The 27,333-nt window shown below is 40.5% G+C and overlaps 9 protein-coding genes across 9 annotated transcripts; 6 read left to right on the top strand and 3 right to left on the bottom strand.

Moving 5' to 3' along the window:
* Positions 1-5,519: 5,519 nt before the first annotated feature.
* ATC70_013196 (uncharacterized protein) lies at positions 5,520-6,992 on the top strand (the record flags this gene model as incomplete). The annotated part of the gene is made up of 2 exons (XM_064832362.1): positions 5,520-5,582; positions 5,658-6,992. 2 exons carry the CDS (start codon positions 5,520-5,522, stop codon positions 6,990-6,992), a joined length of 1,398 nt encoding a protein of 465 aa, XP_064687917.1.
* Positions 6,993-7,045: 53 nt separating this feature from the next.
* Positions 7,046-10,503, top strand: ATC70_013195 (uncharacterized protein; the record flags this gene model as incomplete). Its single annotated transcript, XM_064832361.1, has 2 exons — positions 7,046-7,843; positions 7,909-10,503. 2 exons carry the CDS (start codon positions 7,046-7,048, stop codon positions 10,501-10,503), a joined length of 3,393 nt encoding a protein of 1,130 aa, XP_064687916.1.
* A 510-nt stretch (positions 10,504-11,013) lies between these two features.
* On the top strand, positions 11,014-13,236 carry ATC70_013194 (uncharacterized protein; the record flags this gene model as incomplete). The annotated part of the gene is made up of 2 exons (XM_064832360.1): positions 11,014-13,118; positions 13,185-13,236. 2 exons carry the CDS (start codon positions 11,014-11,016, stop codon positions 13,234-13,236), a joined length of 2,157 nt encoding a protein of 718 aa, XP_064687915.1.
* Positions 13,237-13,398: 162 nt separating this feature from the next.
* YME2 (mitochondrial escape protein 2) lies at positions 13,399-14,527 on the top strand (the record flags this gene model as incomplete). The annotated part of the gene is made up of 6 exons (XM_064832359.1): positions 13,399-13,581; positions 13,651-13,793; positions 13,849-13,965; positions 14,033-14,134; positions 14,192-14,429; positions 14,513-14,527. 6 exons carry the CDS (start codon positions 13,399-13,401, stop codon positions 14,525-14,527), a joined length of 798 nt encoding a protein of 265 aa, XP_064687914.1.
* A 104-nt stretch (positions 14,528-14,631) lies between these two features.
* Positions 14,632-16,201, bottom strand: SFC1_2 (Mitochondrial succinate-fumarate transporter; the record flags this gene model as incomplete). The annotated part of the gene is made up of 3 exons (XM_064832358.1): positions 14,632-15,473; positions 15,539-15,991; positions 16,060-16,201. The coding sequence occupies 3 exons, from the start codon at positions 16,199-16,201 to the stop codon at positions 14,632-14,634; spliced, it is 1,437 nt and encodes a 478-aa protein (XP_064687913.1).
* Positions 16,202-19,279: 3,078 nt separating this feature from the next.
* ATC70_013191 (uncharacterized protein) lies at positions 19,280-20,725 on the bottom strand (the record flags this gene model as incomplete). The annotated part of the gene is made up of 2 exons (XM_064832357.1): positions 19,280-20,135; positions 20,199-20,725. The coding sequence occupies 2 exons, from the start codon at positions 20,723-20,725 to the stop codon at positions 19,280-19,282; spliced, it is 1,383 nt and encodes a 460-aa protein (XP_064687912.1).
* Positions 20,726-22,515: 1,790 nt separating this feature from the next.
* On the top strand, positions 22,516-24,050 carry ATC70_013190 (uncharacterized protein; the record flags this gene model as incomplete). The annotated part of the gene is made up of 5 exons (XM_064832356.1): positions 22,516-22,552; positions 22,617-22,813; positions 22,884-22,970; positions 23,110-23,839; positions 23,911-24,050. 5 exons carry the CDS (start codon positions 22,516-22,518, stop codon positions 24,048-24,050), a joined length of 1,191 nt encoding a protein of 396 aa, XP_064687911.1.
* Positions 24,051-24,081: 31 nt separating this feature from the next.
* NFS1 (cysteine desulfurase) lies at positions 24,082-25,281 on the bottom strand (the record flags this gene model as incomplete). Its single annotated transcript, XM_064832355.1, has 1 exon — positions 24,082-25,281. The coding sequence occupies one exon, from the start codon at positions 25,279-25,281 to the stop codon at positions 24,082-24,084; it is 1,200 nt and encodes a 399-aa protein (XP_064687910.1).
* A 170-nt stretch (positions 25,282-25,451) lies between these two features.
* On the top strand, positions 25,452-26,958 carry ATC70_013188 (uncharacterized protein; the record flags this gene model as incomplete). Its single annotated transcript, XM_064832354.1, has 2 exons — positions 25,452-26,857; positions 26,907-26,958. The coding sequence occupies 2 exons, from the start codon at positions 25,452-25,454 to the stop codon at positions 26,956-26,958; spliced, it is 1,458 nt and encodes a 485-aa protein (XP_064687909.1).
* Positions 26,959-27,333: the final 375 nt, after the last annotated feature.

Below are 27,333 nucleotides of genomic sequence, written 5' to 3'. Positions count from 1 at the left end.
AGTTCATCCAGTGGCCAGATTTAAATATAAACTATGTGTGCACTTGATTAGATGTACTATACCGATTTATACTATAAGATATATATGAGCCTCAGATACGCTAGTACTATAAGATCTATACTATATAAGATATAGGCTATAGATGGCACTACGGACATGGATGGCGCTATAGACTTATACTTGTATTCCGACGTTGACTACGAATGTTTGCCATATTTGGATAAGCACCAAAAGTAATGCAATATGAGCTTTTTGTTGCTCAAGATGTTTACTTTATGGGTCACACTACAAGACACATGATTGTATTAGTAATACTAGCTACAGATACTTTATGTACTACAGGCATGTACTGTATATGAGATATGCTATAGACATACCATATGTCCAGTTACATATGTTAAATATGTATACTTAGCAATATACACTCAGATGTGTATTATCGATATAGACTAAGTAAACTGTACCTATCGGATATATGCTATTAGATTGATATTAACTACTATCCTTATATAAAGGATAGATCAGGGTACTTCGGATGAGAATCTACCGTAAATATTCATCCACGCAAAGCTAAATTATGCTTAGCTTGCTGGAGTTGTCTTTTAGCATGCTTATACATTAGTTGATCTAAGTTGACTTATTTGTCAATCTAATTAATAGAACTTTTATCGATTGTTATAGTATATAAGATGGATGATCTACCTGGCCAGTAGAAATACTTCAGCTTACTTTACATCTGTCTTTTTGATAATAAAACATACCTTTAAGTTGACTTTGTTGTTCTTTATTCTTTTTTTCCGTGAATTTTAGTCTTATTAAACCTCAAATTCCACAAAGACAAAATCATACATTTTTGGTAATGTCATTGGCTTTACTCATGTCGTTGAATTTCCGAAGCGTGGCCTGCCACATGCTCATATGGTAATTATTGTGTATGAACCGAGCAGACCTACTCTTGAAACGTGTGATAAGTATGTCAGCGCCGAACTCCCAGATCAAAGCAAGCACCCGAAAGCGTATGCTACAGTCGTTAGAAACATGATGCATACTCCATACGGAAAAAACATCAGTAAGAAAAGGCCACAATTAGATCATAATCTCAAGTGCACCAAGCAGTATCCAAAGCAATACGCCGAAGAGACTATCACCGATTCTAAAGGATTTGTTCATTAAAGACGACGAAGCCAACCAAGAAGCATGCCTGTCAAATTTGGGGATTACTATGCTGATAATCAATGGGTCGTACCTCATAACGTATACTTGGTGACAAAGTATGATTCTCATACCAATGTTGAAATTTGCGCAGGAGTCCAGGCAATCAAATATCCTCACAAATATATCACTGTTGTGCCAGAAGGGCTACAACCGTCTATAAAGATTAAGGTATTCTTGATGGGTAGATATGTCTGTGTTGTGCAACTACATGGACAAGCTATGATAAGTGAAGTGCATCTCAGCTATCTAAATACTGAGGTTCACCAGATGTGATAAGCGTTGTACAAGATAAATTGCTACTTTGGCATTCAGAACATAGTATAAATAGAATAACTCTTGTCTTCATCAATAAATCTTTAGTTTTTGTGTCTGATCTTATTCAAATAAGTCTTTTCTTGTTTTTATAATATCGAACATTTTTTATAAGCTACAAATAATAATCCTTTTATTCTTTGTGCTTAACAATCACAAAGGGTAGTGACAAATCTCAAGTCAAATTAAGTAGAGACCAAGCCCAAGATGTTGATATTATAACCAGCGGCAATACTGCGACTTCTTCTATAGCAGCAGCATCATCTGCTCCTACAGTAGGGCAACCACAAGAAGATAACAGCGATAGAGACGAGATCTCAACTTGGGTCAATGCCAGATACATTTCCGCGTCTGAAGCTTGCTGGCGCATACTTGGAAAGAGTTTATGTTCTACTTTTCCGTCAGTTACTCGACTGGCAGTTGATCTACCAAACCAACACAGGGTGTACTTTAACAACACTACTATTATTGCCAATGTCTTAACTGCAGCCAGAGCAAAGAAGACTACTCTTCAAGCATTTTTTGAATTCAACTCATCAGGAGACGTCTTTGCGCAGAATTTGCTTTATATTGATGTTCCAAGACATTATTCATTCGACAAAAAGCAGAAAAATGGGTTAAAAGAAAGCGGCGCATCAAGAGCCAGAACTGTGTTAAAGGGATAGGCAGAATGTACTTCGTGACTCCAAGTGCTGCTAATATGGAGAAATATTGCATGCGTCTACTTTTATTGTATAATGTTCGTGGCCCTCAAATCTTAGACTATTTAAAAAAACGTCAATGGTGTTCAATATGCCACATTTCGTGAAACTGCTCAATCCATGGGACTTTTAGCAAACGAGGATGAATGGCATTTTTGTCTGGATGAAGGATATGCGGTGATAAGAACTGGATCCTCTCAAGTGCGAGATTTATTTGCAACCATTCTGATATTTTGCACTATCTTCACCTATAAACAGCTATGAGATAATCACAAGGTTCAACTGTCTGAAGATTTTATTTATCGGATTCAACAATCTCAAGCTGTTCCAGAAGAATTGGCTGATGCTCAACTTGAAGAACGTTGCTATCATAAGGTATTGAGTGACATTAGCAGAAAATTAGTGACGCATGGAAAACCAGTCAAAAACCATTCAAAACTGTCCCGAACCGATCAATCAGTTTTCAGTCAAGAAAGTGGAGAGCACCGATCATTATTTGATCAAGAGGTAGCTAGAGGTATAATTTGAAGGCTGTGGAATTTGAGGCTTTTAGAAGTCTAAATTCACAGAAAAAAAAGAATATAAGAACAATAGAGTGAACTTGATAAAGGTAGGTTTATTATAATACTGACCGGTGCAATGTAAACTGAAGTATCTCTACTGGCCAGGTAGATAATCCTTTATATATATTATAACAACGTATAAAAATTCTACTAATTAAGGTGGTCAAATAAGTCAACTTAGATCAACTAATGTATAAGCATGCTAAAAGACAACTCCAGCAAGCTAAGCATAATTTAGCTTTGCGTGGATGAATATTTACGGTAGATTCTCATCCGAAGTACCCTGATCTATCCTTCATATAAGGATAGTAGTTAATATCAATCTAATAGCATATATCCGATAGGTACAGTTTACTTAGTCTATATCGATAATACACATCTGAGTGTATATTGCTAAGTATACATATTTAACATAACTGGACATATGGTATGTCTATAGCATATCTCATATACAGTACATGCCTGTAGTACATAAAGTATCTGTAGCTAGTATTACTAATACAATCATGTGTCTTGTAGTGTGACCCATAAAGTAAACATCTTGAGCAACAAAAAGCTCATATTGCATTACTTTTGGTGCTTATCCAAATATGGCAAACATTCGTAGCCAACGTCGGAATACAAGTATAAGTCTATAGCGCCATCCATGTCCGTGGTGCCATCTATAGCCTATATCTTATATAGTATAGATCTTATAGTAGTACTAGCGTATCTGAGGCTCATATATATCTTATAGTATAAATCCGTATAGTGCATCTAATCAAGTGCACACACAGTTTATATCTAAATCTGGCAACTGGATGAACTGTCGGAATGCAGATCAGAGTGGATGTATCCCACACAAAATATAAACGTGGTCTATCAAGGAATTTATTCTTTAAAAATGTTGTTTTTCATTTAATGATGTTTCTAACATTTTGGCTTTATCCATTCGCGATATTAGCTAATGACCCGCGTCAGCGCGAGCCGCCTGAAAGAGGGTTGGTTCCCGCTGAAGCAAAGCATAGGTCAGGTTACCACCCGCAGTGTCAGAAGGCTCGTATTATACAGTAAGTATTATCCAAGGTTTAAGGACCTGCAATAGTAGCATCAAACAAGTCTATTCCTAGTACATTTGTCTTCCTTTACTTTAAGACCATTGGTCTCCATTGCAAATGGAAATATAAGATGCATTCCAATTGAGGCATTAAGAGGAGGTATCTTTCTGGTTTATTTTCTGTAAAAAGAAAAAATTTTCATGAAGATGCAGAAATTCTCTTTACTATCTTCGTTTTTGACCTCAGCCCTGAGGGAAAAATCCTAGTTTTTCTAATTTTACTGAATACAGAAGCAATAAACGAACCAATAAATTATACAATTCAATGCGACTACTTGAGGGCTGCAATATTGATTTAGTGGGTTAATACTGTTTACTTGCTAGTTCTTGCGATAATATGAAAGAAGTAAACATTTGAGGCACTGAAATGCCATACATAAGTTCAGATTAAGACACGTTTGAATGTCCGACTAAATGGGATCTAGCTGGATCCACTTCCCATTTATGCTTGATTTCGTCATATTTGTATAAGAGAAGAGCAAAACCGAAAATGCTTTGCAATTGAGGCATTAAAAAGCACCTCTTGGTTATTTTCAGGTTCAAAAAATAACCTTTTTTTTGAGATATGCTAATTCTCTATTTGACCACAATTTTTCGACCTTATCCTCGGAAGAGTTTTCTAGTTTTAGACGTTTTATTAATGAAGATGGAAACAACAAAACATTTAGTGAATTATACTCACCAATAAGTGTAATTGACTGTTACGTATTTACTAAATGAACTAGTATAGTTTCCTTGACGATTCTCAAGATAATGAGGGTTAAGTAAAGTTTTGGGAGTCTTAAAATGCCATTTCAAGCTAAAGCTTAAGGCCTGTTTGAATGTCCGACTAAAGGTGGTCTAGTAGCTGACTAGCCGTATTTTTCTTAACTGATTTCTCTATATTCCAGTTATTATAAAAAATTGAAAAAAAAATTTAAAAGGAGGCATTAAAATACAACTATTAACGCAAAAAGCTGCTTGAAAAAGCTTCGTTTTTCAGTAAAGTAAATCATTTTAATTTTTAGCACACGAACGCACGGGTTAGAAAATTAAGGGCGTAGCCCTCTGTGGTTGTGGTGGATTTAAAAAAAGAAGGGCTCTTGTGAGGAGCGTCTATCCTGTAGAATGTTAAACATAATTGTATAGACGAAATAGAAATATATTATTAATTCAAGGTCACCATAATTGAAACAGTTAATGCATGTATAGACAGGTAGGAGTAGTATGCTATCATGATTCGAAATGCTGTTGTTGTGTACAACAAAATGCCTACTTTGTTAACTCTTGTTTTCAAGAACAAAAAAAGGACGATACAACATCTCAACGTTTTTGGCGCAACAGAATGCTGCATCAGCGGTAACGCTTATACATCGCTTTTCAAAAGTTTTTATTTTTGCCAAATTTGAACGACGATATCTCAGCAACGAAGATACATCCATCTTGCATCCAAGCATATTTAGATACATCCATTTTAGCTCTACAACATATCTTGATTTCAGGTCGATTTAGCAATTTTTCGACGAATTCAACATTTTCACTTTTTTTTTTTTTTTTACAAAGGTCAACAAAAGTTACACGCCAGTTATAGGTTACACTCTATGTCAGCCAATTCTGAAATGACGGGCTGAACGTGCATCTCGTAGTTCTACCATGAGGTTCTATCAGCCATCCAAGAGGCGTTCGGTGGAGGCCGCGGCTTCTTCTTACCCTTTGGTGGGTTCTGTGATGATCGAGGATGATGATTTGAAGGGTCAAATCTTAGCTAGTAAGGCAATGGCGATTGTGTAGCAGGCACTTACTTCTGGTTCGGTTCTCTTTTCTTTTCGTAAGGGTTTGTTTGGTGATCGTGTGAATGCATACAAGGTAATTCAAACCCAGGTGTCTTCTTTGGTGGAATTTCGTCCTTTAAGTGTCTACGATGAAAAGAACGATGGTTCTTTGCTTATTGAAGCCAAGTTCGAGGAGGTGGATAATGCGAACAAGGCTACGACAACTGGTGTTAACGTGAATGGCATGGTGTACAAGGCTGTTCACGCCAAGGAATGCAAGGAGTTTGGTGATTTGAAGTTTGTCCAGTTTACTTTGATACGCATCGTCAAAGAACCCACCTTTTTGCATGATTTGATCAAGTCTTTGTCGTTTTATGGTCGTGTCCTGCAGGTGAAGAAGTTCACTCGTGGTGGTTTCTTTGAGGGCAAGTTTTCGGTGATGGTGGATACCTCGGTGGGATATCAGGTAGAGGGTGGTGAGTGGCAGGAGGCTCAACCTCTAGATAGAATGCTCTATCTCAGCGAGTTTGATTGCTTTGTCGCAGCGACATATAAGGGTGCTCCACCTGTTTGTCATTTCTGTCGTCATAGTGGTCATGTCCGCGCTAAATGTCCTGAGTTGCTCCAGCGTAGATGTTATGGATGTGGAAAGCATGGCCACATGTTGCGTTTTTGTCCTGGTAAGGAGGATCAATCTGGTGCCAAGAAGCAAAAGGTGGATCATCAACTGAAGGATTCGGAGGAGGTCACTGAGGCACGTCGACAGACGGTGCATTTGATGGATTTCGTTGCTAAGGCAAAGCTAGGAGCAGGTAGGGAAGTGGAAGAGAAAGTCGAAGAAGAAGAACTCGAGTCTGCAGTAGACGAAGAGGAAGAATCTCTTCAGGATGTTGTGGATGGTGTTGGCGCGTCTGAAAATGACAAGTCCACTGAAAGTGATAATTTGGAGGTGCAAATGGAGGATCTTCAAGGTGAAGATCATCAGGATAAGTTACACGGAGATGATGCTATGGAAGAAGATAATGAGATCGTGCTTGCTGGTAGTGGTGTCAAGAAGCTTCCTGATGTGCGTGGCTCTGCATTCTCGAAATACGCTTCTAATGAGGTGGCTCTTACTATGAATGTTGACTCTCCAGAGGAGATGATGGGTTTGTCTAAGCTCAAGGAGGCCTCTCAGAGAAAGCGAATGGAATTGAACGCCAATTTGAAGGCTGTGAATGGTGCTGGTGTTGCTTCTGGTACTGGTGTTGGTGCTCTTGGGAACAAGTCTGCTGGTGCTGTTGGTGTCAAGAATAGCAAGAACAATGGCAAATTGCCTCTCAAAACAAAGGAATTTACCCGCAAGGGTCAATGATTAGTACAAAATCAGGCATCAAGATTGGCTCCTTGAACACGCGTAGCTTGTTCATGCAGTCTAATCCTACAAATTTCAAAGAGTTTTCATCTTATCTTCGCTCCTCCTCTCTCCATCTGGATATTCTTTGCTTGCAAGAGGTATCTCATTTCCGCTCTCAATCTACTCTCACTGAATCTCAAGTCCGTTCCTTTTCCTTTGCTTTTCCTAATTGTTCTCTCGTTGTTTCAAAGCATTGTGCTATTATATGTCTCAATTCTCGCTATTCTTTGGTGGATACGGAGGTATTGTTGGACGAATGTTGTCTTGTTGCATCTGTCGTAGATGCCTCAAGCAATGTTTTGTGCAAAGTGGCCAATATTTATGGTCCCGCGCAGTCTTTTGACCGTCCTTCATTTCTCTCTGATTTTCTCTCTCTTTCTGTTTGGTCTGATGTGTTCAACACACCTTGGATGGTTATGGGTGATTTCAACATTCACTTGCACTCTTTGTCTACTTCTCGTCAAGCCGATGTCGCTCCTTTTGTTCACTGGTTGCGTACTCATTTTGTCAATTGTCATCCGGATGGTTTAGCCACGTTTCCAAAGAGCAATACTTGTATTGATTACATCTTTGGTCACTCTTCTCTTGCTCCTCGTTTGACTAATAGTCAGTTACTGTATATGCCTAGTAGGTGGACGGATCACTCTCTTTTGACTGTTGAAATGTTGCCTGCGACAGCTAGTATTAGTCCTGGTAGTTGGCGGTTCAATCCAACCCTGCTTTATGATAAGGAATTTGTTGCGTTGTTGAATGCCACGGCGTCATTGTTCTTCTCTGGTGCTGTTGGTGGTGGGTCTAAGGGTGTCATGGTGATATGCTAATGGAACTTCCAACTCGTGATGTTTTGTTGTCTCTGCTCACTCATGCTCCCAAGTCTAAAAGTCCTGGTCTTGACGGTTTGCCTTTTGAATTGTATCAATATCTTGCTGGTGTTTCTACTGATTTTCTTGACTTGCTTGTGGATGTGTTGGGTGCAGCTTTTTCTGGTGTGTTTCCTCCTTCGTGGCAGCAAACTCGTATGGTGCTTTTGTTCAAGAAGGGTGACCCTCAGTTGTTGGTTAACTGGAGACCTTTGTCCTTAATTAACAGTGATGCCAAGTTATTTACAAAGCTCATTGCTAATCGTATGAACAAAGTGTTGCCAAAGTTAATCAACCCTTATCAAACTGGTTTTCTCCCTCACCGTCTGATCTCTGACAATGGCTGGTTAAATCAGTTGTTGATGTCTCACTTGCGTGTTGTTGCTCCTGATTTACCTCAAGTTGCTGTTTTGTTGGATCAAGAGAAGGCGTATGATCGGGTTCACCCCGAGTATCTTTGTCGTGTGTTGCTCCGGTTTGGTTTTCCTGGTGATTTGGTGTCTTGTCTGTCTTCTTTGTTCTTTGGAACCAAGATTTCAGTGTCTATCAATGGTTGGCTTGGTGCTCCTGTACCTCAATTGCGAGGTCTTCGTCAAGGTGATCCTCTGTCTCCATTGTTGTTCAATCTGGCATTTGAGCCTTTGCTTCGTTCTCTTCTTGCTTGCCCTGGTCTCTCTGGTGTTACTCTGTCTCCTGTTGATATCCCACGTAAATGGAAGCCTTCACCGGTTGAAGTTCGTGTGGATCATGGTACTGGTGCCCGGAATTGGACTTTGGACTTTGTTAGTGGCTCTGTTGCTCCTCCTCCTGTCAAGATTCTGAGCTATGCGGATGATCTTGAGGTGTTTTTGTCTTCGCCGGAAGAGTGGTCTGTGTTGTTGTCTGTTCTTGATCTGTATGGCCGAGCATCTAATGCGAAAGTCAATATCAGCAAGACAGTGTTGGTGTCGTTGTCTGGTGTGTCCCACTCTGCTTGGGTTGCTTTGGCTGATTCTACTGGTCTCCAGTGGCATGACGCTCACTCTCGTGGTGCAGTACGTTACTTGGGTTATCCCCTGTATCATACTGAAAGTCAACTTCAAGACTATCTTGATGGTGTCTTGGTGAAGGTCCAGCCACACAGTAACTTGTTGAAACAAAGAAATCTCTCCATTAGGGGAGCAGGACTAGTGGCTAACTCGTTACTGTTGTCAAAGGCATATCATTTGTTGCGTGTTGTTCCTGGTGGTGGTGTAACTGCGTCGTGGTTGAAGTCGCTCACAAAGGTGGTTCGTGAGTATCTGGTGTCTTTTCGCCCTAGTGTTGCCTGGTCTACTTTGTGTCTTCCTCGCAAATTTGGTGGTGTTGGTCTCGTGGATATAGCAGATCAAAGCTTAGCTTTGCATCTTGTCTATTTGCAACGTTTGTTGCGTCCACCCTCTCCCAGTGATTTTGTCTCCTCATGGTTGGTGTATGCTTTTCAAGTTTACACTGGTCATAAGTCCATCTTGCCGTGGTTTTGTTTTCCTGGTCTTTACCAGTCTCGTGTGTCTTCTGTGCCTGCTCTAACACATCTTGGAAAGCTTCTGTTGAGATTGCCAAAGTTAGTTCCTTCCTCTGGTTGGTCTGCTAGGTGGTTTCTTGATCTTCCCTTGTGTTCTGTACTCAGTACTGTGCCTTCTGTTCGTCCTCCTCGTAATCCATCATCTCTTGATCCTCGTTTCTTGGTGTCGGATGTCTCTTTCTGGCAACCTGATCTAGGTATAGTCGATGGTGTCACCTCTCATCTTGCTTGGTCATCTCGTGTTTTGCGCCCTGTTTTTCTTGCTTTGAACCGTGATCGTGGTCCTGTCTCTCTGGTATTCCCGCCTGTCATGGATAGTAAGATAGTCTTGTCTCAAGCAGACTATTTTACTATGCCCCGTTCTGATAGTGCTATCTCTTGGATGCCAGATTGTTCACATTGGACTGTCTCCAACTCGTCTCGTTCTGCTGCTCCGGTTGCTCGTCTCTCTCTTGGTGCTTTGCGAAGGTATTGGCACCCTGCAAAGGGTACCATTACCTCTCGTATGGGTCCTCCCTTGAAGTTGCCTGCTCATTTGTTGCTGTCTCCTGCTTCATGGCGTCTTTTCTGGTCCCTGGAAATGCCTGCAAAGGCTTTCACACCTTGGTGGCGATTGCTACATGACCGTGTTCCGCACCGTTCGTGGTGCCATAAGATTATGCCTACCAAAGTTCTGTCTCCTGCTTGTGCTCTTTGTGGTTTCTCTACGGAGGACCTCTACCATTTCGTGGTGGGTTGCCATGTCAAGTCACTTTTCTGGCAGGATGTAGTCTCTTTGCTGTCACTTCAAGAGCTACTCCCCTCTGCTTCTTCTATTTGGTTGGCGCTGACTACGTTTTGTAGTGGTTCAGATTTGTTGGTGATCGATGAGGATGTTCTGATTGCTCTTGGTACTGCTTACAGTACACTTTGGAAGTATCATTGGCGATGCGTCATAGACGAGGAGCCTTGGATAGCTTCTGCTGCTATCAATATGGTCCGTCAAGACCATGGTACACTCTTTTCTTCTCTTTCTTTGGCAAGTGTTCAAGCTGGCACCTTGGCCTTGCCTGTAAATTCTGTATAGACTATAGACTTTAAAGCTAATAAAGATACACTTTAATACAAAAAAAAAAAAGATAAGCGGTTTCAACATTCCAGCGTTTGCTTTTATCGCTTTCGATCTTCGTTTGCCACACGTTTCAATCAAGGTTTATTGGCAGATGCGAAAAAAAGCTCAAGCTTTTTTGAGAATCAATTGATTATAGGTAGCTGTGTAGCAAGATAGCATATTGCATGTGTCACAGAAGAAAACCTGAGCTTCCTAAATTTACACCCTGTTTAAAAGTCTGTGTGGAGAGAGGGCTTTTTATAGCCCAAAAAAGTAACAAGCATCATAAAAGGAAACGAGGGTACCATCACAAGACCCACATTCATTGGATGATTCACCATGTGTTGCTCATAACCTTAAATGTTGGGCCTGAATTGCTTTGAAACAAGTCAATTTACGCACGCTTTTGATCATCTACTTTTTTTTCTTCTTTACTACCTTTATCATCTATTACTCTATACATATATTTTTCTGCCTTCAGATTCAATGTTCTTGTTTGATACAAAACTGCAAAAGAAATCAAGACGCAGCAAACCGAGATCAGGTATCTCTGCTGAGGCAAAAGCAGCAGCAAAAGCAAAAAAGATACAGCAAAACAACATGGATTCTTTACAGATAACGTTTTACGAAATTGAAGCATGGATAGAGAAGACAACACCTACTCTTAATCGCATGACTAGAGAACTGGATAAAGCATCCAAGTATTTTGAAAACAACAACAAACGCACAAAGACCGATACTGTTCGGATACCATCGTCCACTACAAATCGAGCAACCACAATAACGCACACTGATTCATCACCACCATCACCTTTCAGTCTGCCCAACACATCGCCATCATCATCGTCATTGTCAGCTTTTCCAATGAAGCAAAATTTACCTACAGCATCGTCCATGCAATGGGCACTATCATTTCAGCCGGGAAATTCAATGCGCCTAGAAACCAACATCAAATCAGTGGAACAACTCATAGATGCTGTTGAAAAGATACGGCTGATGACAGAGTCTTCTGCGACACCAGATCTCTGCAGCGATGATGAGTCTGAAGATGCATTGTCTGCATCGTCTGTCGTGGATCCGTCTATCGAGTATTGGCAGCATGCCATGTATCGTCGTCCACACACTTGTTTAGAGAAATACAAGCATTGTGATATGAATCTAAGCCATCTCACTGAAGATATATCGCCTAGCGTCCTTCGCTACATTTGCCAGACTTACTGGGATTGCTTGCACCCGAAATTTACAGCAGACTGGTCAACCTTTTGGAGCAGATCAAACGACTCGGGTCGCAATCAAATTTGCATTGACTCTGGACTCGCCATGATATTTCTACACATTATTCGACACAACCGAAATGCCTGCGCCAATGCTCATGGTATCGCTTATTACTACTATGACCGAGCGCGTGAAGTATTGTGCTTTGATGAACCTGATGTCACTACCATTGAAACGCTGCTCAACTTGTCCCTGTTTTGTGTCTTATGCAAACGACATTCACAATCTCGCATTTACCTCAGCTTAGCATACCGAATGCTGCACCAATTAGGCTTAGGAAGCAAATCGCAATTGCCTGTGGAGGATGTGGCTGAACGAAAGGCATTATTAAACATACACATGGTGTTGTATTATAACGATGTTACTGTCTCTGTTTATTCAGGCGAGCCCTCGCTAATTGACGATAGCATCCATGACATTGATTTCTACGAAATGCTCGAGTACGCAACAGATCAAGAAACATTTTTCGTGCATATAGTCGAGCTAACACGCATTGGGAAACGTATACAGCTACTGGTACATGATTACCAACGACAGAGCTTACAGCATCATCACACGGGAACACTGCCATTCAAGTGGATCAAACTGATAAGATCACTGGAGGTGAGCTTGGCACACTGGTTTGATCTTTTGCCCTCGTTTTATCGCACTCAAAATACACAAGCATCACTGTTGCTTATGATGCAATACCAGACAGAATGGATCAAATTGCACAAGGCGTTTGTATCTCCCAACCATCAACAAACAGTCTCTGATCTGGAAGGAACATCACCGTTGGCCACCACGCCCTATCGCACAGACAGATCCTACAACATTTGTATGGATGCAGCCAATCGCATTATTAAAATGGCAGAAACCATCAATCAAAAGTACGACTGGTGTGTGTGTCAGCAATTCATCAGCTGTGTATACCAAGCCTCTACAGTCTTCTGCAAGAGCATTTCCAACAAGGACAGGCACAGTGCAATAAGCAAGCTGATGATCAAGCGTATTATGAAGGTGTTGGCTGCAAGCAAGATGAATTATCAAGGATTGCCCGATGATTTGGCAGCATGCTTGACTGAGTTTTTGGCCAATAATGATGCCAGTGCTGCTGCTGATGTCGAACTCGCCTCCTACATCAATCAATGTGATATCAAGCTCAACGATACCATGTTCAACTCGCCCAACATGTTTGAACAGTGCCTGAAACAGCAGGTTGCTTGTAAGCCATTGACGTTGAACAGAGGACCTCCTTCAGAAGCCATGCTGTCCATTAAAATCCAGAATCCCAATGTTACATCGCTTGACATTGAACCCAGCAACAAGAATTGGAGGTTTGTGGTGCTGTTGTGTGATACTGCCATGTCCCTTTTGACTCACATTTTCTTGGCTTTAATTAGATGCAAATTCTCTTCTTCCAATATTGCCCAAGTGGATCATCGTATCACTTAAATTAGCAAAAATCGTAAATGTGTTTATTTAAATACATTGCAAGTTTAGTATTTGTCATTGAATGATTGGACCCTGAGTTGTTTAAAATTGGGATGTACACCTCTACCAAGCTTGTGATTTTTTTTTCTTTCTTTTTTTATTCCTTGTAAAAACCACATTAAAATGGCTACGTTGATGGAAAGCTGCAACAACTTTTTTGAGCAACTCACCTTGTCGGTTTTGCGTAAAGGCAAAGTACCTCGTCATGTTGGATTCATTCTGGATGGCAATAGACGATTTGCTCGAAAGGCAGGTGCAAATTCAACCAAATTTGGACACTATGAAGGATTCAGGCAGCTGGAAAAAGTAAGATGAAAGAGAGATGTTGCATTGATGGGGGGGGGGAGTTACGGGTGCTGATACGCTTTGACATAGGTCTTGGATCTATGTATGCAACTAGGCATCGAGGCAGTGACAGTATATGCATTTAGTTTGGAGAATTTTAACAGATCTCAGGATGAAGTGGATTATCTGATGCAGCTGTTTTGCGATGCATTCGATGGGTTCTGTGAAAGAAAGTAAGGCTGGCTATTTGGATGGATCACTGTGCATCGTACTGACAGATGATAACAGTGCATTGGTTGACAAGTATGAGATTGGCGTTCGATTCTTGGGCGATCTGAGTCGTTTGCCGCAGAATGTGCAAGATGTAGTCCATAAAGTGACAGAACAAACTAAAAAGAATGAAAAGTAAGTTTCTCTCACATGGCAAATCAGCATTGGGCTTTGTTAGGCTTACACATAGCGGTGATGATAGACGTATTTTCAATGTGTGTTGTCCGTATACCTCTCGAGATGAAATGACCACAGCGATAAAGGATACAATTGAACTAGTGAAACAAGGAAAGATAACAGCAGAGTGAGTAGGTGGAATTTCAGGGGGTGTGCTTATTGTACTGACATGCTTTTTGACTAGCGAAATCACAGATCAAACCATCAAAGACCATCTCTTCACAGCCAATTGTCCGTCTCTAGACATTCTTGTTCGTACATCAGGAGAAATTCGTCTCAGTGATTTTCTATTATGGCAGGCGAATGATCGTTGCCAGATCCAGTTTGTAAACTGCTACTGGCCAGAGTTCTCCTTGTGGAAGTTATTGCCCATTTTGCTGGAATATCAGATTTATTCAGATCATCAGTTACAGGAACAACAGGTGAGTGTGAGTGTGTGTGTGTGTGGCTATGATGCTAGAGGTTATATCAGAGAGCAGAAGCTGATATGTCTTTATGCCAACAGGAAATCCACGCTTGACATACCCCAAATACAATAAACAAATATGCATTTAATTGAAAAATGTTTATTAAGTTAGATTAAAATGTGATGATAATGAAGTTGAATGAAATTCTATATTATAGTTAAACTTGACAAAGCTTGGCTTCATCAATCATGGCAATGGAGGCACCCAAACACCAGCCAGTTTCAGCCCCACGAATCTTTTTGGCTGTACGCACTAATCTGTCATTGGGAATATCATAGCCGAATTTAAGGAGGTTGTGGATATATGTTAGATCCAAGCAATAATCAGGCTTGTCTCGCAATGTTTGGATGGCACCAGGTACATGCAGGAATGGCTTTGTTTCACCACGACACACACGGTCCGTCAATTCCCCTAATTCACGTACACTGAACTCAAGTGGCATACCCAAGGGCTGAGTCAAGTCGTAAAAGTAGGAAAATACGTACAAATCTCTGTCCTTGAATGTATCGGTAATGGAAGGTTGGTAGACACCATCAAAGGCACATGGACCCAACTCACATAGCTTGTCCTTGTTGAACACGTTTTCAATGATACCACGACACTCGGCATGTCCAGCTCCAGTACCCACCAATTGGATCATGGTGCCATTCTTGAGCTCAATCTCTTCTGTGTGATCTGCAGGCAAACAAGGGTGGTACACTTTGCCAGTCAATGCCGCCTCTTCTTTCCACATGCTGACCAGTTCAGCCTTGATGCGCTTGCGAGCTTCATTCAAGCCGTAACCCAAGTAGGAATGCTGATACAACCCAAAAGTGCTGTTTTGATAATCCAGTTCATACTTGTGCTCGCCTTCCGACATGGACTCTGTCATTGGAAATGTGGGTTCAAACACAATCTGAGTCGATGCACCTCCCAAATCAAAGACAGCTGCTGATTGTCCACGTTGGCTCTTTTTGAGTTTACCCAACAAATAGTTGACCGTAATCCAAGCATAAACACCTTTTTATACAACAACATGAGTGCGCTTGTTTGTTTGTTTGGATCTGCGTGTCACCATCACTCACCTTCGTCTTTGCCTTCCATAATTTCAATGCCATTGTCTTTAGCAATAGGGAATGGATATGTTTCCAAATATTTACGTACGCTGGCAAGAATGCGATCGCTCTTCTCAGCGCCCAGCATACGCAAACCAGCAGTGGCCTTGACGGCAATGGGTGTACATTTTTGATGTTCCTCGGGTACGCTCTTGACCGCAATCTCCATCAAGGGCTTCAATGAGTTGGCAGCCCCCTCAGCATCGTCTTTGAACGAGGATAATCCAGGTTCGAGCTTGTGGAAAACTTCGTCTTCCAAGACTGGGTCGTTACATACATTGAATCGATACACATGCACACGAGAGCCTGATGATCCAGCATCAATCATGACGGCATATTCAGTGGATGGTAGGCCATCCTTTGTGGCTGAACACACTATATTGTCATTGACATTCAACTGATCTAAAGATGGTACATTGGAGTCTAAAGTTTTTTTTTTCTATTATTAGCATCTTTTGAACTTGCCATCATGAGAGTAGTGGGCTTTTTACCTTTCTGGACAGTGTTGTTATTGAATATATAATTTGATGTTGAAGGTGAATACAACAACCACAAAAACAAAATGACTACAGTAACTGCAGCAAAACATTTCCAGAATAAACCCTTTTTGGTCTTGATAGAGGCCATCATCATATCTTTGGATTTTCCAAAAATGGAGATTTGTCTCTGATGATAGTTGTTATTGCTGTTGTTATCCAAAGGAATCGAAACTAGGTACTCAGACGACACTTTTGATAAAATGCACAGGCGATGTAAAAAAAAAAAAAAAGGAAGAGAAACAGAGAGTATAGATTTCGTTGTTGTACAACAATTTGGTTGTAAAAGAGAGAAAGGAGGAAGCCAAAAGGGGTGGAGCTTATATTAAATATATATAAATGAAATCATTTGTGCACCCAATCAATAGGCAGTAGTGCAATACAAACAAGAATGCTCATTGTTTTGGGCTTTGCTCTTTGACATTGAAATGTTTCAGTCTCTATCACTGTGGTTTGATGGAGCTATAAGATAGCAATATTCAAGCCACATTCTGTTGAATGCAAAGGTACTAGTGCCATTTACGAGGTCTTAAACGTATCAAATAGTCATTTAGAAAGGTGTCCTTCCCCCCCCCCCCTCATCAAGAATATTGCCAGCTAAACTTGGAGTTGGTTGAGTGATCTTGAAATGACTTTTAAGAATATCTCCCTCACCTTCAATTTTCGATAACACCTAGAACAGTAAAGATTTGGCTCGTTTATATTTATCTCTGCGTCAGGGTGGTTAGTATTCACTCTGGGAGCAGGAGGGATTTTCATTTGATGGGTAGTACGAAGTTGTCTACGACAAGTGTCCTTTGTTGCGTACATGTGTTTGCAGACACGACAGTAGTAGTTGGAAGCATCAATGTCTGGTTTGGATTCGTCTGTTTCTTGATCCTTCCTTCCAATACAATGTTTGGCTAATGAGTATGTTATAAGATTTATCGCAAACTGTGCAGTAATTGTTAGGATTGCTGGTATCTGGCCTTGTGCTGTTTGGTTGGATGATAGTATCATCTCGTGAATGATGAAGTGGTGCTTGCTCAAGCTTTCTTTGGAATAAAACGAGCTGCCACAAATACTACTAAGGTTTTGAGGATTGAGCGTCTTCCAGGCTGTCCCGAAGGTCTTGAGCGTATTCGATGTACTTCATAGCAATCTGATCTGTACTTTTGCTCGTTTTTGTATGTAATATCTTATAGTTTGCAGTGGAGATTTGAGTCATGTACGTCAGTTTGTTCCTCTTCTTTGCAAAGTTGATTTTTTGGGCTCTTCTTATTGTGGATATTCGTGCAATGTTTTATGATGCATAGTTTAGTCTTGTATTAGCGCTCGCGAAATGGGCAGTGGTAACTTGAATTATCCCAGTCAGGCAAAACGTTTGTATTTATTATATAAGAGCAATACCACAACACTTGCATTTTATGAATGTTTATTTCTTTGCTTATCTGTTACTTTGTATGAACGGCAGTGAGAGCTGGGATCACAAGGATCAAGAAACGTATCGTTCAATGGCCCAACTCGCCTTCCCATCAAAGCCATATGATGCGTATATCCGAGGTGCAGTCGATAGCTTGCTTTTGTGAGGTAAGCCTTTTCACAGCTTTTGCAAAAGTTATCTAGGTCATAGATGTCTGGTTCCAAGTCCATGCGTTTGATAGACAGGCTGGTGCGCTTCATATTGTGAATTAACTTTTGATGGTCCGTTACTGATTGGTAGTTATCAGGCTTCATTTTGCGTAGTAGGCAATGATAGTAGTATCCTGACTTGCTTACTTACATGGCATAAACTATATCAGAAGACGTTCAGTATGTATCCCTTTGATAATCACATCAGAGGGGTTTACCTAAAGCCTCATCCTTCAATGCCTCTTCTTATTTGATACGAACATCGCCTGGTTCCTTTGCTATGCGTGGTGATTGCCTCAGCTGAAATTTACGCGAAATTCATCTTTTGTGTCTTCTTTGATGTTGAATGCGATGTTCTTTTTGACTCGTCCTTGAATAGCTCATGAAGCCTGTGTCCTTGATGTTGTGGCGCTGTATAGACAATAAAGGAGAAGATTGATTTGCATATGTAAATAATTCGCAGGTTGATAATAACGTAAGAGACATCATAACTCAGAATGACAAATGTATATACAATAACCAGAAGGAAAACAATCATTTATATACTTGGTTCAGATATCATTGCAACTACTGACATTACTGCAGCCTTTTAGTATGGCACGGACGGCTCAAACACGTCATTATCGCCAGGAAGCAGCAATAGCAGCACTCTCAAAAGTTAAACGTAGGTAGTTTTTTATAAGATTCAATGGAACAGAGATGTTTGGATGTATCGCATAATAGACGCTGTATTTCTATATCAATTCCTTTTCAAACAGAGTCTCTCCGGAATATCGATCGACCTACATTCCTCAAACGCAGCTCCTTTTTGTGAAGTCCCAAACCTAGATATAGTGATCCTGATAGCCGATGAATGTCGAAGCGGCAAGATGTCTATGCTAATATATGAGCGACTGCAATAGGTATAAAACATAGTTTTGATCACTTTCACTTGGTATGTGTGAGCAGGCAGCGAGGCTTTGAAAACTAAGAAGGCTTTAGATTACTGCTGGATATAAATATCTCATCTAGAAGACTAACCTACGGCTAGGGAACTGCAATCGGGCAAAAGAAAGGTTCTTCTAAGGCCTCTGCTGGGTATATCTTTGCCCTTCTTCAAAATAGCGTATTCAGATTTGACAATGTGTTTTCCTTCTCCCCAATATTGCGAAGAGTATGTTCCCAGAATATCTCTGTATACATTGCGGTTATCCTCCAGAAGTCCACATGGAAAAGAACTTCTGCTTGTTTCAATTTCCATGCATGCTCTGTTTCCTTGTTGACGAAAAACATGGTAGGCTTTTGCTGGTGGTTTCGGAAGACTTTCGCAAGTTTTTCTTTTAAACAGTGTTGAAGGCAATTGGCGCAATACGCATTGTCGATGAAATCTACACCTCCTTTGACAAGCAATGCAGAGATTGGATATAGGCCAAAGTGATCAATTGAAAAAGTGGTGCCCACTATGGTTTCTGCGATGTTGGAAACTACAGGTTTTAATCCTGCCTCTAGTAGCATTAGATGAGATATCTTGAGAGCACAAGAGCATCTTCTATCAATTGAAATCAAACAGTATGCATCCATTTCTTTATACGGGAGGATGCTTTTGTTTTGAAACTATATGTAAACTATCGTAAATAGGTGTCTTTTTGCATGCATTAGTCGTTTTTACCCAGTTATCGATAAAATTCGTCAAGTTTACGGCAAAGCATTTGTAATAATCTAATGTCAGTGTGATGTTCTCATGCTCTGAATAGCAGGTAATTAATGCGTCCAGATGGCCCTCTGATTCTAATTGTTGATAATGGTCCCAAATAATGTCAGATGCTGTAACCAGTATATGATCCATTTCGACTGTTCTTTCTTGCGCAGTGAACAGCTCTACAGGAATTGCGGAAGATGATGCATTGACCACCTTGTTTAATATAAAGTGGATCTGCCGCTCATCGATGTTTGCTTGTAGATTGAAAGAGTTCAAAGGTAGTAGAGTGCTTTTAGTATCTTCTCTATCGCTAAATGCAAATCCATCAGTCTCTTCTTCGTCCTGAATCAGCGGCGGGAGAAGGGCATTGGCGATTCGGGTCATTTTCACCGACCTATATAGCACGCCCTGGTCAGTATCATTTAAGGTAAATCTCTCCTCAGTTTTGACGAGCTTTGCCTGTAGTAGGGCTTTCTCGATAAGAAAACAATGCAAAGGACCTGTATTGCCGTTACCAAGAAGTATCCTGCGAATTCCATCCGGTGCGCCATTGATTAACCGAGATGCCTTCAAAGATACTTGTAACAAATCACAGATTGCTTTTGTATACTGCTGAATATCGACGTCCTGGGTTAAATCTACAAGGAAATGTTTAATCTGATACTCCCCAAGACCCTGGAGTTGGTCTTTGGAAAAGTATGCAGACGGCAAAATATCGCCAATCTTCCGATTTTCATGCCGCCTAATGTATCAGTGGTGTTAGAGGCACAAGCATTATTTTGATGCAAAATTAACAACAACATACCATTCTGGATCAATAGCTGAAAGCTCATCTTCCGTATTGACTCCGTATTGCATCTTGTAATTGTTCCTGAATTTTGTTATGATGCTCATGCTTGCTCTCCACAGCGCCTCGTTCAAGGTGGATAAACAAATTGATTTGCTACTGCCGAGAACAGAAGGAACAGGCAAGAAATCACTGAATGCTAACTTCTTGGATAATGCACATAATTCTTTTGCACATTGCATCTGAAAACAGGTCGTTGTAAAGATAACTTTGTGTCCCTCTTCCGCTGGCTGCATAGATAATAATATGTATTTTCCCTCTCTCTGGAAATACTTCTTGCGCATATCACGTATTTTAAAAGCGTTCACGTATGCTTCAATATAGGGTACCAATATCAATTTGCTATCGCTATCTTTCGTTGTGATCCAACCAGTCTCCAGATACAAGGCACATAACAGGTTTATATCCCAGTCAGCGGATGGTGGCGATACAACTATGATTTGACATGACTGTAGTGGGAGACCAAATTTGCTGGCAATTTTCATTTTGAGGTTCTTGAAGTATTCCAAGATAAAGGATAGTGTCGCAATCTCGGCTGCGGATAACGGTGCTCTATCTTTTGAACGTAATTCGAAATATTTGGGAAAACCATTTTTGGAGTGCTCTATTTAACAGATGCCAAGTTAGAGAATGTATACATATCGATGATATTAAGCTAGACAATACCACTTTCAAGATTTTCAAATTCGATGCACTAGTGGAACTGCCATATATTATAATACTTCCACCAATGCGAACACCTGTCGAAAGTTAGATCGTAATATAAGCTTAGCTGATACCGTTAACTTACGAAAAGATATTACGTATTGGTACTGTGAGTATCTGCGTAATGTTTCCATCTCGGTAACTAGTCAAAAAAAAAAAAAAAAGAAAAGGTACCAACATCTAAACAAACAACAGCAACATTTAAAGCTTCTTTGTCTTACAAGATGAGATTATGTACGACCAAATACTTTTCTCGTTTAATGGGCTTAACAACAAGAATGTATTAATCAAGGCTATACCATGCAAAAATAAAATGATGCGTCCAACATAGCAATGCCCGGGTATTTTCTATTAATTATCTTCATGATAAGGGAGGTATTGGTTTTGCCAGCAAGTGGCCGCCAAAACTACTTTAATCTTTGCTAGACATTCTGTCATGATTTGTTGATTTTCAAACTTTTGGATTCTATTCGACCTATTTTACAAAACTGGGCTATGTAAATTGTAAGCACTCTGTCATATCCTCTTAAGCTTTCTTGGATTGCTTTTCAAGACGAATCCGATGGTGCAAATTTGAAAGTTAGTTTTGAATAAGCTTATTGAGTAAAACATGAAAACATGAAAACATGAAATGGCGTTTTCTGCCAAAATGTAGAGATTTTGCATTTTAAGGTCCCATAGTGATTTCAGGGGTTGCTCTGAGTCGACAGAAACGTTTAATTTAATACATACCTTCGCGAAAGTCTTCATTTTTTGGTGTCAAAAACGCGATCGGTTGATTTTCGATGAAAATCATGAGGGATATCCTATGCTTTTTGGTCGATTTTTGATGATGTCTTTTTAGTTCCCAAAAAAGCTGAGCAAAGGAATCGGTAAGTGCTAGATGAGAGTAATTTGCTCGGTGCTATTCTGGCAGTTTAAAACATCTTTTAACACAAGAAAACTTTATTCAAATGCATTCAAATGTCATTGTGTTTTGCATGCTTTAGATTAGTTACAAGTGGTGCTACTATGCTTCTGCCTATACGTATGCGAATTATTTCTACTGAAACGTTCTAGGACTGTCAGATAAACAGTCTGTACCTGTTTATTGAGTGTTTTCACATGCCATTGTAAGCCCAAATGTGAATCCTCAGTATACATCAGTAGAATGATCCTGTATTGCCTGGACGCCAAGTAAACAGGGAATCAAAAACCATGAATTCAAGGTTCCTTTCATCAAGATGTTTGCTGGAACATGTCGCATCTACAGGCACACAAATACACAAGAGTAGCATTTGCAAATGGCTGTGCTGAGCACTTTCTCTCTCTCTCTCTCTCTAATTGGGGACTCGACCTTGGCGATATGATCATCTATGTAACTTGATCAAACAAATAAAATAAGGCTGTTTCTTACTGGCTTGATGACTCTCAAAGATGCCACCACATCTAAAACTGAATTTAAATGGTTGGCTGATACTCATTTAGAAATATACTTTTCTAATAGTGTCCTTAGGTTGGAACACACAAAAAGAAAAGGGCTGGTTTCTTTCCTCTTTTTCTTCAACCTTATAGACTTTCAAGCTATAAAATGTCTGCTTCTACTTCAAATCATTTCAAATTTTCGGGTAAATGAGTCAAGTGCACACACAACGGAAATACCTACTAAATCACTTGTCATGTTGTATATAGTGGGTGATGCGTTTGATTCTCTTCGAACGATTCGCGTACCAGCAAAAGACGGCCGAAGTGGACAAGATATTCAACTTCAGTATTCGCATCAAAAGGTGATTGGAAATGGATCTTTTGGAGTAGTATATCAAGTGAAATTAGATCACAATGGAGAAGACGCTGCCATAAAAAAAGTGTTGCAAGATAAACGCTTCAAAGTAAGGGGGATGCACACTATTTGAACTTTGATTGAACTTTGCGATATTCATTATTCAACACAACATCTAGAACAGAGAGCTAGAGATTATGAGGCTAATGAACCATCCCAACATTTGCGCCATCAAGGCCTATTTTTACTCACAAGGGGAAAATAAGGTGAATAAATGCGTTAGCATATCGAATAAGGATTTGATCATTGTTACTAAATATCTCTCTCTCTTTTTTTTTTTTACCCCTTGAAATTTTCTGATTTGCACTTTTTTGGTTCACACTTGTGCTGCCTAAACGATTCAAGAGAGACGATGTTTATCTGAATCTCGTCATGGAATACGTACCAGAAACAGTGTATCGGGTCACTCGTCATTATACCAAGATCAAACAAGCTGTGCCCATGTTGATTGTCAAGCTGTACATTTACCAATTGTTCAGAAGCCTTGCCTATTCTCATACGCTTGGCATTTGTCACCGTGATATCAAGCCTCAAAATCTGTTGGTACATCCCATCTCGGGTGTATTGAAATTATGTGATTTTGGATCGGCAAAGATACTGGTAGAAGGTGGCGTTAATGTTGCTTATATCTGCTCTCGTTACTACCGTGCTCCAGAATTAATCTTTGGCGCCAATTCATATACCTCAAGCATCGATATTTGGTCAGCAGGATGTGTGATGGGAGAGCTATTATTAGGACAGCCCTTGTTCCCAGGAGAGAGCGGAATCGATCAACTTGTAGAGATTATCAAAGTATTAGGCACACCAACAAAAGAGCAAATCTTGACAATGAACCCAAATTACACTGATCACAAATTTCCAAGCATCAAAGCACATCCATTATCCAGAGTGTTCCGCTCTCGCACACCACCAGAAGCACTGGATCTATTATCACATATCTTACAGTATGACCCAAAACTGAGACCCACAGCTAGCGAAGCCATGGTACATCCTTTCTTTGATGAATTGCGTAATCCAGAGACAAAGATGGCAACGGGCAGAGAGTTACCTGAATTATTCAACTTTTCAAGAGAAGGTATATAGAGTATTTATTATATGAAATGCAACAGAGGAGGCGTGTAGTAACATGTTATATACATAATGTAGAGCTGTCGATAAGACCAGACTTGATACAGAAATTGGTTCCTTCACATTATATTGATTCTTTGCAACAAAAATCAGGAATAGACATTTATCACTTTGATCCTATCCCAGTAGAGGATTTACGATTAACCAATGTAGATTGAAATAAATGCAAATATATATATATATATACAATCATGGCTCCACTTTAATAGCTACTGTTAAAGGCTCATTTTTAACTGCTTGTTGGAGCGCATTTTCGACATTCTTCTCCTTTTGTTTTCTCTGCCTGATAGACTCTTGAATGGATTTCAGTTTCTTATCAGTCTGTGGGCGTATGGGTATGTTGTTGCTCGTCTGTTGGATCACCTCTTTCTTTTGCTTCTTATGTCGAGGCTTCCTCATATGTCTGGGCAGTTTCACCTTTTTCGCTTTGGCCCTCCTCAACTTCTTTCTAGGTGGTTCCTCAACCTTGTCTTCTTGTTGAGCGGCAACTGTGTCATCCTCTGATTCAGGCTTGATACCTGCACTGACATCTAACCCATCTACAGGCTCAAGCTTGATGCTGACGCCATCATCTAACTCTTCTGCTTTCATACTGATATCAACCGCTATGTCTTGGTGATACGCCGTATTCTTAACAGTATTGGCGTCACCGTCATCGTTTCGTCTCTTGAGACCCTTCTTGGGAGACTGATAGGGCTCTGCAAACTTGCCAGCTCGAGTGACGTATGTGAGAGCTAGATCCAACTCTTTATTCTCTGGCACCTTGAAACGGCGAGAGAGAAATGGCTCGTTGCGCACATAATTGGCCACATTAGAGTGAAATCTTACAGCATCGAGATACTTGATCACTTTCAAGAGTTCGTTGTCTGTGTAGCCTTCGCGGATCTCCTCATGGTGGAATGTTCTAATGTGGATCAGGTTGTAAGGTTGAAGTGCTAATTTAGAGGGAGAGTCATCCAATGCAATTGTGTTTGTAGCATTGTATTCGTTTGAAAAGTGCTCCCAGACAATGGCCAGATCTTTGATGGTGTCAACATTGCTGTTGAATTGTTTTTGGCTCAATTTAAGATGATTGCGGCTCCACACCAGCTTCAAGGGTTCTGTGAATATATGGCACATCTTGTCGACATTTTGCTGTCTTGCCGAGCTCCACACCATAACTTCAAAGTGTTTGAAAATATAGTTTAGAAAGGTTTGATAATGCGGTCGAGCATAGAATGCTCTCCCAGCTTTGGCTCTGCATTTGATACGTGAGATAAGTGTTCCGTTCAGGTCCAAGATGAGGAGTTGCTTTTTCGGCTGTTGTGATGGGAAACTGGACTTTTGAGTGGATAGCTGTAAATAGGCTTCAGACAGTTTTCGATCCGTTGCTGATTGTTGTGGGTCCATGGTTTTGTTGTCGAGTTGGATTGCAAAGATGAGAAAAAAAGAGAGAAAAAGAAAATTTTATGTTTTGGGCCCATAGGATAGGGTTCACTCTTAAAATGGGACTTTTGTTTACATGTGTTTAATTGGCCTTCTTTCTTCTCGCTCTTTTTTCACAGCTTGGATACAGTAAAATGACAGATAATACAAGCGATAAAACAGAGCTAGCACCACTACCGCAGCTACAAGAGCCACAGCAAGCACATACACAGCAAGAAGATATCGATAATCTCTACAACGAATTGGGCACATTGATCAAAAGCAACAGCACAAACGATGTCAGTAGTCTGAGTAGTATTAGCAGTAGCAGCAGCAACACCACTAGCCAATCCATGTCCTGCGCTTGCAAGCATTGGCTGGTATCGATGGAAACAAAGCACTGTAGCTTATGCGATGCCGTTGTACCTCTGCTCGAAAAGCTTCAGACCGAGAAACAAAAGCTTAAAGAGCGTATACAATCACTGAAATCACAGCTGGATGACCAAAGATCATTACTGAATTCCTATAAAAGGGACCATGGCACATTGAGCGCACAGTATGCTCAGAGAGAACAACAAAGCGACGCTATCAAAGCTAGCATTGAGAGCCTTCAACAAGACATACACTTTCTCAAGACCAAGCATAAAGACGAGATTGCTCATACGCTGGAAATTGAACAATCCAAAAAAGGTGTTGAAATCGAGCTGCACGATTTATCTCAAAAGCTGTTTGAAGAGGCGAATGCTCTCGTTTTAGCAGAAAAGAAGGAAAAACTAATTTTACAGCAAGAGCATGATCAAGTGAAATTGCAGCTGGAGAATACACAGATAGAACTAGCCGCGGTGCAGACCGAGTTGCAGACGCTAAGAGAAGTAATGGCGGATCAACCACAGGAGACAACAACAGCCAAAACAACACACGAGAATTACACGTTACGAGCACAACTCGACATGGCTACATTGTTAGGCGTGCCTCAGCCTGTAGAGATCAATCCCAACATACAGAAAGATGGTCTGCTATTACAAGAGTTTGATACCTTTATCCAATCACTTGAAATCACATCCATGGCCAAGGTGAACAGCCTTCCCTTTATGAAATACATTATCAAATCTGATATCGAACCCTGTTTGAAGTTTGGCAAAGCAACTAGCAAGAGAGTACTGGAGGCTATTTTGTCCAAAACGTGCCTGATAGAAGAGTGCCCGCAAGAGTTTATAGACATGAAGAAGCAACAGCCGCCCATCAAAGCCAAGCCGAAATCTCGACTCTGGGGATTCTCCTCATCGCCCATGCAGCCGAATGAAACAGCAGCATTGCCCATCCTAGGCTGCTCTACGTGTGGTAAAGAGTTGGAGGAAGGAGAGGATCAAATGTGGAGATTTAGAACATCGTACTTTGATGAGTGGGCTCTGATTGATGGCTACTGTCGGGATAGGATTAACTCGGTCGTAGCCTTTTATGCTTGGTTGAGGCGAATTAAAGTGCAGCAGACAAAAAAGACAGAGCTCGATGAAGCGTACGAAGAATTCACTCGATTGCAGCTTCAAATGTTACTAAGCAGGTAAGGGTCTGTCTTTCTAGGTGTGATACCGTATTAACAATCATCATAGAATGGGTGCTCTGCCGTGTCTCTTAAACACATTTGGTCTTGAAACACAGTGATCGCCTCGATGGAAAAATCTTTTCCAACCCCATCATACGACAGTTTTTTTTTTTTTTTTTTTTTTTTTTTTCCTTTTCAAAGCCAAATGGCCCTTTGTATATATGCACACACACACACACACACACACATACACACACACATACTTAACACACATTCAGGTCAACGCTCTCTATCCAGGGTCTTGTATTCTGCAGATCCCTTTCGACTACAAACAAATGTACATATCTTGAACTTTATTACTTGTACAACAGAGATTTCTCTAGATTCTGACCAAGGATTCATGTTGCGCTTTTTACCATGGACCAACTCGATATAATCCCAACCAATTGGTGTTTGGTTTAGAGCCCTTTAAAGAGCTGGGAATCATCTGTTTT

Source organism: Mucor velutinosus (genome assembly GCF_035048745.1).
Source record: "Mucor velutinosus strain NIH1002 chromosome Unknown tig00001572, whole genome shotgun sequence".
In the NCBI taxonomy this organism is placed as follows: Eukaryota; Fungi; Mucoromycota; class Mucoromycetes; order Mucorales; family Mucoraceae; genus Mucor; species Mucor velutinosus.
The sequence above is the reverse complement of the archived record's forward strand: the minus strand, read 5'-3'. Positions and strand labels throughout refer to the sequence as shown.